The sequence below is a fragment of the Pongo pygmaeus genome, chromosome 18 (assembly GCF_028885625.2).
Source record: "Pongo pygmaeus isolate AG05252 chromosome 18, NHGRI_mPonPyg2-v2.0_pri, whole genome shotgun sequence".
Classification (NCBI taxonomy): Eukaryota; Metazoa; Chordata; class Mammalia; order Primates; family Hominidae; genus Pongo; species Pongo pygmaeus.
In genome coordinates, this window is record NC_072391.2 from 4,587,384 (window position 1) to 4,599,811 (window position 12,428).

The 12,428-nt window shown below is 59.4% G+C and overlaps 1 protein-coding gene across 6 annotated transcripts in view; it reads right to left on the reverse strand.

Annotated features, from left to right (window-relative positions):
* LOC129016358 (mitochondrial import inner membrane translocase subunit TIM16) overlaps positions 1–12,428 on the reverse strand; it is a 76,846-nt gene that overhangs the window by 17,750 nt on the left and 46,668 nt on the right. For 4 of the 6 annotated variants that reach the window (XM_054455755.2, XM_054455756.2, XM_054455760.2 and 1 more), the window contains 16 exons: positions 7,991–8,045; positions 7,503–7,560; positions 7,274–7,419; positions 7,096–7,188; positions 6,773–6,910; positions 5,250–5,376; positions 4,624–4,799; positions 3,997–4,105; positions 3,798–3,884; positions 3,579–3,721; positions 3,102–3,206; positions 2,936–3,021; positions 2,114–2,255; positions 1,931–2,020; positions 999–1,115; positions 601–736 (listed from right to left, as the gene is read on the reverse strand). In XM_054455755.2, the coding sequence (XP_054311730.1) occupies positions 601–736; positions 999–1,115; positions 1,931–2,020; positions 2,114–2,255; positions 2,936–3,021; positions 3,102–3,206; positions 3,579–3,721; positions 3,798–3,884; positions 3,997–4,105; positions 4,624–4,799; positions 5,250–5,376; positions 6,773–6,910; positions 7,096–7,188; positions 7,274–7,419; positions 7,503–7,560; positions 7,991–8,045 (1,808 nt within the window). The remainder of the gene's footprint in view (positions 1–600; positions 737–998; positions 1,116–1,930; positions 2,021–2,113; positions 2,256–2,935; positions 3,022–3,101; positions 3,207–3,578; positions 3,722–3,797; positions 3,885–3,996; positions 4,106–4,623; positions 4,800–5,249; positions 5,377–6,772; positions 6,911–7,095; positions 7,189–7,273; positions 7,420–7,502; positions 7,561–7,990; positions 8,046–12,428) is intronic. The other 2 variants (XM_054455759.2, XM_063655088.1) reach the window with 1 other exon arrangement.

Sequence of the window (12,428 nt, forward strand, 5' to 3'; positions counted from 1 at the left end):
TTTTGAGATGGAGTTTTGCTCTTGTTGCCCAGGCTGGAGTGCAATGATGTGACCTAGGCTGACTGCAACCTCCCCCTCCTCTGGGTTCAAGCGATTCTCCTGCTTCAGCCTCTGGAGTAGCTGGGATTGCAGGCGCGCACCACCATGCCCGGCTAATTTTGTATTTTTAGTAGAGATGGGGTTTCACCATGTTGGCCAGGCTGGTCTCAAACTCCTGGCCTCAGGTGATCCACTCACCTCAGCCCCCTAAAGTGCTGGGATTACAGGCGTGAGCCACCGCGCCCAGCCAACCTAGGGGATTTCTATGGCACAGATCTAAGAGGTGGTATTAACAGTCAATGGAGCCTCAGTGCATAAGCCCTGCCCTAGACACCAGAGTGTGTGCATGTGTGTGTGTGTTAGGGGTGGGGACCTGTGATGAAAACACAGACCACGGGCCCTGCCCTCCAGGGGCTCAGAGACTGATTGACACAGCCACTCCACCCTCCCAAAGGCCAGAGGATTCTGCGTGCCAACAGGAATGGAACTTCAATGTGGGCCTTATGTCCCTTTCTCCAACACCCATCCCACTTCCTCCCCACACCCAGTCCCTCAGTGCACCTGGACTCATGTCAGGAGGCTGCAGGCTGAGAAGCCAGGGCTGCCCATTAGCGCCCTGCAGCCAGGCCTCAGCACTGAGCACAGGCTCCCAGCTCACAGCCGTGTCTGGGAACACGTCATCCTGGAAGAACTCTTTCTGCAGAGGGAGAAGCAGGCTGTGCTAAGACACTGACAAGGCACCCAGAGCACACGGGCATCTGTTGGGGAGGGACAGGGCAAGACCTGGGACCCTCCCACCAGCCTGGGGCTTCCATGAGTTTCAGCATCTCAGCAGAAGGGGGTAGGTGTCCCCATGAACAATGGGTAGGGAAGTTTGGAAGCTGGGCCAGACGGGACCCAAAGTCGCCTCTAGGCACCGAGAAGGGGGTAGGCATGGGAGTCCCAGGACCCCCCCTCACCCGGACTCGGGGCAGCCGGAAGGCCACAGGCTCCAGGGAGGATTGGCGCAGCCGCAGGCACCGCATCAGCTCCACTTCCCGCACGTCGCACTCCGTCTTAGGCAGGAGGACGAAGCCCTGGGGGAGCAAGGGAGTCAGAGCTGCCGCTGGGACCTAGAGCTCATGGCTGGGCACGTAGTCTCCCCAGGGTGCCGGCACCCCTCACTTAGGACCACCATGCCTAGGGCCTGTCCCTGGACAGTAACATGTTGATCATGTTGAACAGCCTGCTCTCTGGAGGGAAAGCCCTGATTTGTGGTGTTTTCCTATTTCCACAGTGTACAAACTCCCACCATGGGCGGCTTCTACATGCCACCTCCACTCCCTGAATGTGGTGTCGGGAAGAGATGTGAATAGCACATCATCCTGCATTTCCTCCATGCACTCCAACACAGAAACATGTGACCTCAGCACAAATAACAGTAAAATTCGATAAATTAATTAGATGTGATAAACTGAGTGTTTATTACTTTGGTTTTTAATATTCTTATTTTTAGGTTCATATTGTGGGTTCATACGGTTTAACCTTATCTAGTGTAATTTTTGGTTTGTTTTGTAGAGATGGGGTCTTGCTATGTTGCCCAGGCTGGTCTTGAACTCCTGGGTGCAAGCAATTCTCCTGCCTCAGCCTTCTGAAGTGTTGGGATTCCAGGCCACCGTACCTGGCCTACAGTATGATTTTTAATAATGGTTGAGTATGACAACGGCTCTCAAAATTCCTAAATAATTTCAGCAGCAGCTCTTCTTGCCAGTCACTAGGCACAGCCCCAGGCCCAGCCCCAACCCAGGACTCTGACCCCCGACCCACAGGCTCCTGTACTTGCCCACATGGCCACCAGGGGGCAGGGCAGCCTTGTGGTCCCATCGGGGACCAGGTGCCAGGGTGGCCTCACCTTGTGGGGGTCTGGCGACGTGAAGCTGTTGCACTCCATGAAGAAAGGGGACTCGGGGAGCAGCTCATACAGGAACACACGGGTGTCGCCCTGTGGGGAAGAAAGCAGGCTGCAGACCCTCCGGCAACACTGGCCTTCCCCCGCCGCCTCTCACCTGCCACCGGGCCCTCCGGCCCAGCCCACCTTGCCAGTCAGGAGCACCAGGCCAGTGTCTGGGTCGTAGCTGGGCAGCAGGGTTGAGGGAGCCACGTCCAGGCCCAGCACTGCCAAGGGTCCGCCAGCCAGGGCCTCAGCTTCATATAGGAGCAGCTGGCGCTCACTTTGGCTGCAAGGGGGTTTGGGGGCAGAAGCAGGTGTTTCAGAGCTGAAGGGGCCTGGGGCAGGAAGAAGGCGCCCACGTAGCCCCTGCTCTGTTCTGGGTTGTAGGCGAGGCCTAGTGTGGCCCAGCACCGCAGCCACACCCTAACTTGCCCCTCCACCACTGGGTTCTCTGTTGACTCTTTCTCCCCCACTAATCACTCACCCATCTATCTCCCCCTGACTGCCTCACCACCCCTGCTTCCATCTCCCCCAGACCCCCTCGTGTACCCCTGCATCTGTCTCCCCCAACCCCTCACCCACGCCTCCATCCATCTCCCTGCTACCCCCAAAACACCCTCCATCCATCTCCCCTACCCCTTACCCTCCCCTGCATCCATCTCCCCCTTACCCCCAACTCATCCATCCATCTCTCCCTACCGCCTCATTCATCCATCCAGCCATCCACCCATCTGCCCACTCATCCATCCACCCATCTATCCCCACATTCATTCATCCACCCATCCATCCACCCACCCACCTATCCATCCACCCATCTACCCACTCATCCAATCATCTACCTACCCACCCAACCATCCAGTGAGGGGCAGCAATGGTTTCTGAAAGTCTGACACATGTATGTGACTGTGGAGAAGGGGGACACAGGTGGCTGCTGAAGGCTGGGGATGGGGATCCCTGAGTCCTCACCTGTCAAAGCCAGACACCAGCAGACAGCGACCATCACACACCCAGACAATGCGAGCTCCGCGTCCTCCCTTGGGCCCTGGGCCTTCCTGTTGAGACACATCACGTGACACCCAGCCAGGACCCCTGAACCAGGTCTGAGGCCACTCCCCAGCCCCTGTGTGCTCACCTGCAGGGGCTCAGGGCCACTCCGGGGCCTGTAGACCCGCACACGCCCATCCTTGCAGACAGTAGCCAGCTGCTGCCCATCAGGACTCCAGGCCAGGCTGAAGATCTGGGGGCAGGAAGGGATGTGAGAGACAGCCTTGCTTCACTGCTGGCCCCGCCCCTCCCCACTGCTCCTGCCCCTCCTCACTGCTGGCCCCGCCCCTCCTCACTGCTGGTCCCACCTCCCCTCACTGCTGGTCCTGCCTCTCCTCACTGCTGGCCCCCCTCTCCTCACTGCTGGTCCTGCCTCTCCTCACTGCTGGCCCCCCTCTCCTCACTGCTGGGCCCTCTTCTCCTCAATGCTAGCCCCGCCCCTCCTCACCACTGGCCCTGCCCCTCCTCACTGCTGGTCCCGCCTCTCCACACTGATGGCCCCGCCTCTCCACACTGCTGGTCCCGCCTCTCCACACTGATGGCCCCGCCTCTGCAGCCGTCCTACCTGGTCTTGGTGGCCCTGCAGCTTCAGCCGATCAACTCCAGCCTGAAGGTCCCAGATGCGAACAGTGAGGTCATAGGAGGACGAGGCCAGCACATCGGCTGCCAGTGGGTGGAAGCGCAGGGAGCAGATCTTCTCCATGTGGCCTGGAGGGAGGCAGGGGTAATCGGGAGCCCTTGGGAGACACTGGCCACCCCAGCCCCATTCCTCAGCCTGCCTGACCTGTGAGCACAGTCTCTGGCACGGTGAGCACCTCTTCCAGGCCCTCTGCGGGCACCCGCCACAGTCGGATCCTGGCGTCCTCACCAGCTGCAGAGGACAGACAGGGGCTCATCATTGCTGAGCCCAAGACCTCTGGGCTCCCCAGCCCCCATCCGGGACCCAGGACCCTCCCTCAAGCCCAGGCACCCAGCCTCCTTACCCACAGCGAGGCGATGGGGGTCAAAGGGATCCCAGGCCAGATCAGTCACAGCTGCCCCATTCTGCAGCGTGGGCAGTGCTGTGTCGGGCAGGCGGCCAGGCTTCCGTAGCTGTGGGAGGTGCCCCCACCCCGAGGCCCATCAGTGCCAGGCAGAAAAGCCAGTCCCCAGGGGCTGCGGGCAAGCAGCATGTCTGGGAGCCCACCTTCTGCAGCAGAGGCTCCCACCGCTGGGTGACCCAAGCTCTCTGCCCTGACCACCTTGTGCTCTGAGCCCCAAGTGCCAACCACAAGGCCCCAGAGAGTGAGGGGGCAGCAGCGTGAACTGGTGGGAAAAGCTCCGGCTTGGGGCTCAGGTGGCCTGGCTTCGGATCCCAGCTCCACCACTTACACAGCTGTGTGACCCGGGCAGGTCACTAAATCTCTCTGTGCCTCTTCTCCCTCATCTGTAAAATGGGGATAAAAGTGGCAGGCCCCGTGGCAGGTGCCTGGGAGGATCACAGGACAGGCAGGCAGGAGCCTGACACACAGTTTGTGCTCCCTGTGCCGTGTGGGTAGCTAAGGCCCTCCTCCGCGTCTTTGCCACTGGCAGTGAACTGAGGGGCAGCCCTGGTGGGGTGGGGCCCTCACCTCGAGCACAGCCACCTGTCCCCCGCTGCTGAGCAGGGGCACGGCCACACGCAGCTTGTTGGCACAGAAGCCGTCACTCTCACCAGGTGTGGTGAGGTTGAGCCCCTTGAGGTTGGTGATGTGGCTGTCTCGGTGCAGGACGGTGCCCTGAGCATGGCGGAACTTGGAACTGGGGCCTGGCGGGTGGCAGGGACATGGATCCATGTGTGAGGATGCCGTCCCCGCCCGCCCTGCACTCTTGGAGTCCCGGCTGCCCACTCCCGTCACCCCAGGTGGGTGTGCAGCGTGGACCTAGGCCCAGGCCTCTGCTAATCCAGTGGATGCAACTCGCCCAGGAATAATGTCTGGAATGATACCCTGTTCCATGGTGGCTTGGAGGAATCTTGGTGGAGCCCAGGGCTTCGGCTGCTCAGAAGCTGGTGGCCCCAGCTGCCCTCCTGTTTTACAGGTGAGACGCAGCCGCCACACCCCAGCCCCCAGAACAAATGACCCTGCCAGTGAGTCTGGGTGAGAGAGGTGCCCTGCATGAGGCCTGTGCTCAGCAGTAGGGTACAAATGAGGACGACAGGGAGTGGGGCAGACAGGGCTCCTGCGGTAGGGGTGAGCTCCCCGTCCTGCCTCCTTACCCAGCAGACTCTGCAGCGACCTCAGACTGGGGCTAGTCCCGATGCCACTGGTGCTGGAGAGTGTGGGCCCCAGGCTGGAGGGCGTGGAGGGTGAAGTCAGCGAACTGGGAGGGGAAGAGAAGCCCTCCTGGGGAGGGGCATGGGGTCAGCCAGCCTGCTCCTGGGTGTGATGGCCAAAAGGAGGGGGCGCCAGCAGACTCCAGGGTCCCCACTCTGGGCCCCCTGCAGACTGGAGGAGCCCCCGCTGTGGGCATGGGACAGGAGCGGCGGGGGGCACGGGCATAAACGCAGACACACAGGGGAGCGAGCAGCTGAGCTTCAGACCGCGGGGACAGCAAGTGGCAGCTGCTGGCTCCCGGCCCTGCAGGAGGGTGTGCCCAGCGGGTTAGATCTGCCAGTATTTAAAGAGAAGCCAGAAATCTAGATCTATATGAAAATTCTTGCTTTTTAAGTGTTTGCCCAATTTAGAAAGCACTGTGCAAGTTCCTTCTTTATGCTCCACGTGTTTCTCTGTCTCTGTTACACTTGACAAAGAAGGCTGGGGCCGGGCGTGGTGGCTCAAGTCTGTAATCCCAGCAGTTTGGGAGCCGAGGCGGGCAGATCACGAGGTCAGGAGTTCAAGGCCAGCCTGGCCAACATGGTGAAGCCTGACTCTACTAAAAAAATATAAAAATTGGCCGGGTGTGGTGGCTCACACCTGTAATCCCAGCACTTTGGGAGGCACAGGCAGGTGGATCATGAGTTTAGGAGTTCAAGATCAGCCTGGCCAACATAGTGAAAATCCATCTCTACTAAAGATACTAAAGATACAAATTAGCCAGGCGTGGTGGTGCACGCCTGTAATCCCAGCTACTCGGGAGGCTCAGGAAGGGCAATTGCTTGAACCAGGGAGGCAGAGGTTGCAGTGAGCCGAGATCGCACCATTGCACTCCAGCCTAGACGACAGGGCGAGACTCATCTCAAAAAAAATAAAAATAAAAAAAATTAGGCCAGGTGCAGTGGCTCATGCTTGTAATCCCAGCACATGGGAGGCCGAGGCAGGTGGATCACCTGAGGTCAGGAGTTCGACACCAGCCTGACCAACATGGTGAAACCCCGTGTCTACTAAAAATACAAAAATTAGCCAGGCATGGTGGCGGGTGCCTGTAATCTCACCTACTGGGGAGGCTGAGGCAGGAGAATCACTTGAACCCAAGAGGCGGAGATTGCAGTGAGCTGAGATCGCACCATTGCACTCTAACCTGGGCAATAAGAGCGAAACTCTGTCTCAAAAAATAAAATAAAATATAGTCGGGCATGGTGGCACATGCCTGTAATCCCAGCTACTCGGGAGGCTGAGGCAGGAGAATCACTTGAACCCAGGAAGAGGAGGCTGCAGTAAGCCAAGATCGCGCCACTGCACTCTAGCTTGGATGACAGAGTGAGACTGTCTCAAAAAAAAAAAAAGGCTGTTGAGCCGGTGAACACTCAGGGCAGCCACTGCAGTGTTGCTGAGGGAGGATGGGGGCGGCCCTGGTACTTACGCTTGCGTCTGCATCACCCACGGGCGTCTCCGTCACCGCAGGCTGGGCTGTGTCGGGGAGGGGCTCCGTAGGGGGCACCAGACAGGAAGTGAAGCTGGGGTGGGGCCGGCAGGCGGGGTTGAGGCTGACCTTCTGCACCTGCATGGAGGCCGGCAGTGGGGAGATGGGGGCATGGGCTGCCTGGTCAGGAGGGCCCCCATGGGAGGGTCAACTGGGTGGGGATGGGGGGCACCCAGCAGGCCAGACTGAGCTGGCCCACAGCCACACAGCGGGCTACCAGGGACTCGGGGAGGCTGGGAGAGGTGAGCCAGCCCTGGTCCTACCTGCTGGTTGTCCCCAGCCCACCAGCTGTGGGGGTCGGTGGCAGGCACACAGCCGGCAGTGTCCGGGAACAGGTCTTCGTGGAACTCCACAGCCTGGCCGCAGACAAGCAGGCAGCTAGTGAGGCCCAGGCCCCCCGACTCCCCAACCCCCGCAGCCCCTCGCCCAGGTCCCCCTCACCTTGCGGGGCACGTGGTAGCCGATGGGCACGATGGCTGTGTCGCTCAGCTGCAGAACGCGGAGTACCTCGCAGCTCATGACGGCCAGCGCCTGCCGGGGCACAAGGGCAGCCCCCCGCAGCACGCTCTCCAGGACACACTGGGTCACTGTTGAGGACACCACAGGGGAACAGGAAGGATGGGTGGGGGAGTGGAGGGTAGGGGAGAGGGGACGAGGAAGCAAGGCTTACCTGGGCTCAGCGCCGGCTGCTGCGGGACCACCTCGTAACAGTACAGCTGCCTCTCGCCCTGAAATGAGTCTGAACTGAGCCCCATTTGCTGACTGCACCCCTGGGGAGGGCCCAGGGCTGGCAACAGCTCCCTCACAGGTCCCCAAGGACCTGAGCCACAGAACCACAGTGGCTGGAGATGGGGCTCCCCAACAAGCTGGGCGCTGAGCTGAGCCCTAGGCCGACTCTACCTCACTTGCTCAGCCTCGTTACACATGGGGTGAGCACCAGGGGTGTATGTCAGTATTTATGGAGTGCCGACTGTGCTGACACTGCTCTATTCTCGGCCTTGTTCTCAGGAAGGCCAGTGTTCTAGGAGAGCTACAGTCACCTCGGCTGCACAGGGGAAGACACAGAGGCCCTGTTCTAGTTCCTCCTCTCTCTTGGGGAACGCCAGGGGCTGGACTGCAGGGTGTGGATGTGGGTGGCAGCCCCAGCTTCTCACTCACCTTTCCTGCCAGGACCAGGAGCCCAGAGTCAGGGTCCAGCAGAGGCATGAGACACCTGGGGAAGAGAGGGCAAGATGGCGGGTCGGGGCAGTGGGAGGGCTGCCAGACTTGTAACCCCATGTAGGAGCCCAGGACAGGCACCACAGCGACTGGGAGCCACTTGGCCATCCAGCCATGTTCAGCCTGGTCCCCAGGAACCCCCTCCTCTTCCTGAGCTTCCCACATGCCCAACACACGCCCGCACCCCAGCTGCTCCTCCCCAGGCCCTCCACCTGCACACCTGCGTCACTCCAGGACTGGAGTGGGCACAGGGGAACTTGGGCCCAATCTCAGCCCCAGCTCTTCCTCCAAGAAGACCCCACATGCCTTCTGTCCCCCTCCCACCTCCGACAGCCTAGACATCAGGCCAGCATTGCCAGGGAAGGTGGAGAGGTGAGGCCAGAGGCGAGGAGCCTCCCATCCCCACTCGGCACTGCCTGTGGACGGGCAGCATCTGGGAGCAGTGCAGGCAGCCCTGCCGTTCCAAATCTGCACTAAGGTTTGGGGCCCTCTACTCAGTTACCCCACGTTTCCTGGGCCTCAATGATACCCTGGAAGCTCAGAGACCCCTCCACGCTGAGTTAAAGTTCCTGTGTCCAAATCTGAGCCAGGTGCCCGGGAGAAGGGGCTCCTCCAACCACTGGGCTTCCCTGCCCACCCCAGGCCTGCTGCCCCGGCCAAGCCTGCCGGCAGGATGCTCCCAGGCCTTCTCTGGTCTCGAGGCAGGAGCAGGATGGGGTGGCAGCTGGGAATAGAGTGGGCAGGCTGGAAGCCCCCAGAGCCCTTGCCACTCTATGTCCAGCTCAGCCTTGGCCAACTGCCTGTCACTGGCCAGGGCTTTATGCCTCCTTCCCGGGGCCCCTCAGAGACCCCTGCACAACTCCTCAGCCCTGTGAGAGCTGCCTTCCCACTCCAGGGCCTTTTGAGGGTAATGGGGACCTAGAAGGACTGACAGATGCCTTCCTGTGTTTCTTGCTCCTGATCTTAGCTTTTTTTTTTTTTTTTTTTTTTTTTTTAAGAGACAGGGTCTCCCTCTGTCACCCAGGCTGGAGTACAGTGGCAAAATCATTGCTCACTGCAGCCTCAACCTCCTGGGCTCAAGCAATCCTCCCACTCAGCCTCCAGAGTGGCTTGGACTACAGGTGTTCACCACCATGCCTGGCTATTCTTACTTCTATTTTTGTAGAAACGAGGTCTCACTATGTTTCCGAGGCTGGTCTCAAACTCCTGGCCTCAAGTGATCCTCCCACCTTAGCCTCCCAAAGTGCTAGGATTATAGGCATGAGCCACTGTACTTAGTCTTGGTTTCTTGTTTCTGGGACCTGCAGGCCTGGACCCCCCAACCCAGAGACTGACACCCTCAAACAGGACCCCGTCCCCACTGTGTTGCCAGGGTCAGAGGTCACCCAGCTGTGGCAGCTGCCTCTATCCCTCACCGCGGCGACAAAGGGCCCGGCTGCCCTCCACTGTCCACCCATCCCCTCCTGCCAGCCGACCACTAAGCAGTCCTGCCCACCTCCCCTCCCCCCACTTCCAGGAGCCACAGAGTGGCTGGGAAGCTGGGTGGGGCCCAGGGTGTCTCCATGACTTCCTGGAATGCCTTGGGCTGGTCACCTGTGAGTAACACAGGCCCCTAATTACTGAGGGCCCAGCAGGGTGAGCCCGGCTCGGCAATGCCCTTTGCAACCTGGCCTGACCACTGCTTGTAGTGGCGGAGGCGGAGGGTAGGGGACCAAGGTGGTGTGTGACCTGGAGTGCCCTCCACACTGACACTGGCTCCACTGGGGCCAGAAGCAAGTTCCTTCAGCAGCTTTGACAGGGCTTTCACTCATTCATTCATTCACAATCATTCACTCCTTTGATGAGCTGGTCTGTGCCTGGTCCTCAGCTCGACCTGCATGTAGGTATGCCCAGAGATGAATGCAACAGACCCTGCCTCTGTCCTCAAGGTGCTCACAGCCTAGCACAAGAGGCAGACAGACACAATCCCATAGACAAACATGTGAAGGGAAGGTTCACCGAGGACACACAGTGACAGAGCAGGGGGACTGGGCCCAGCAGTGGGGGAGGGGGTGTTCCCTGCTATCCCAAGGTCATGCAGAAATCAAACACCTCACAGGAAGAGAGTTTCAGGGAGAACACAGCCTGTGCAAAGGTCCTGTGGCAGGTGGGTTCATGGCCTGTTTGAGGAACAAGATGGACAATGTGCCTGACAGCCTGGACAGTGTGGGTGAGGGCTGAGGCTCAGGATGGGCAGGTGGAGGCTAGATGAGAAGGGGCCTGGTGCATGTGGGGAGGCGGAGTTCTGCCTCCAGTGGACGAGCAATGAAAAGGTGACGGTGCGCTTCAAGCAAAAGAGGCTAGGCCAGGCACAGTGACTCATGTCCGTGATCCCAGCCAGCACTTTGGGAGGCTGAGGTGGGAGAATCACTTGAGCCTAGTGGGTCAACACTGTGACCAGCCTGGGCAACATCATGAGATCGTGGCTCTTCAAAAAATTAAAAATTAAAAAATTAGCCAGGTATGCTGGCTCACGCCTGTAATCCCAGCACTTTGGGAGGCCGAGGCGGGTGGATCACTGGAGGTCAGGAGTTTGAGACCAGTCAGGCCAACATGATGAAACCCTGTCTCTACTAAAAATACAAAAATTGGTCAAGTGTGGTGGTGTGCATCTGTAATCCCAGCTAATTGGGAGGCTGAGGCAGAAGAACCGCTGGAACCTGGGAGGTGGAGTTTGCAGTGAGCCGAGATGGCACCAATGCATTCCAGCCTGGGTGACAGAGTGAGACTCCACCTCAAAAAATAAAATTAAAAATTAGCCCGGTGTGGTAGTGCACACCTGTGGTCCCAGCTACTCGGGAGGCTGAGGCAGGAGGGTCACTTGAGCCCAGGAGTTTGAGGCTGCAGTGAGTCAAGATTGCATCACCGGCTGGACGTGGTGGCTCACATCTGTAATCCCAGCACTTTGGGAGGCTGAGGCGGGCAGATCACTTTAGGTCAGGAGTTTGAGACCAGACTGGCCAACATGGTGAAAACTCTTCTCTACTAAAAATGCAAAAATGAGCTGAGAATGGTGGCACGCACCTGTAATCCCAGCTACTCAGGAGGCTGAGGCAGGAGAATCACTTGAACCCAGGAGGCGGAGGTTGCAGTGGGCCGAGATCACACCACTGCACTCCAGTCTCGGCAACAGAGTGAGACTCCATCTCAAAAAAACAAAAAATCACATCACCCTGCTCAGCCTGGGCAACACAGCAGGACCCTATCTCAAAAAAATAAAAATAGAAAGAGGATAGGACCAGACTGGCACTGAGCAGGGATCACACTGGCTGCTGGGGGCACAGGCTGGGAGGAGTGGAAACAGGTCCCAGGACAGAAGCTGAGGGCAAGTAGGATGGGCGGGTCTCCTGTGGCCCCTCTGCTGCCCTTATGAGAGGTGGGAAACAGGCCTGGGGCCACCTCATGGCATCAGAGGCTCACCTGTGTGCTGAGCCAACTGCCTGAGGAAGCCTGGTGCTCAGCCTCCCTCACCCCCGTTCCATCGTCCCAGCCAGCCAGCCAGCCACTGACTCAGGAGCTGGGGCCGAGGGGGCGGGAAGTCAGGGAGGGCAGGGCTGGCTCCTCTGACAGGTCAGGCCAGTCTTCCTTGCCTCAGGCAGAGCCATCTGGACAACTCTGCCAGGCAGGGGCATCCTGTCTGCCATGGCACGGGCCAAGAAATGGGGTCACGGCACCCAGCCCCAAAGGTTGGCCAAGTGCTGGCATGGGCCTGACCCCAGGCCATGTAAAGAGAGCCAAGCCGGGTCTGGGTCCGGAACATGGTACATGAGCCCCAGCCAGGCAGAGGGCCAGGGGTGGTAAGAGGTATTGCCGGCACCTCTCCTGCTGGAATCTGGACCTGCCACTGGGAAGGGCTCTGACCCTGACCCAGGTCCAGGGGTCTGTCCCAGGCATAAAGTTATAGAAGGTCTAAAGCCCGGATCTGCCCCCGCCCCTCAGCCAGGTCCCAGGAGCTAGAAGACAACCTCAGTACCAACTGGGAGGCATGAGCAGCTTCAGCCTCCGGATAAGCCCCGCCAGCACTCCCAAGACTCCTGTGATTAGCACAGAGAGGAAGCACCAAGGGTGTGCTTGCTACAAGGAGCAGCTGCAAGGCTCCTCCTCTGTCCTCCCCTCCAGCCCATCCCTCTCGCTCAGGCCCCTTCCCACCAACCCAGACATTCTGCCATTGCACCAGTTCAAAGCAGGCTGGGTCCCCTGGATCTGTCCCTATCACCCAGGCTGGAGAGTTAGTTAGGATCCTTTGACCCCCCTCCACCCCCACAGCCCCTAACTCCCCCGCTGTGTGCAGACTGCTGGTAACCAGGTTCTAAAGGCGGGTGGCACCTTGAAACCATAC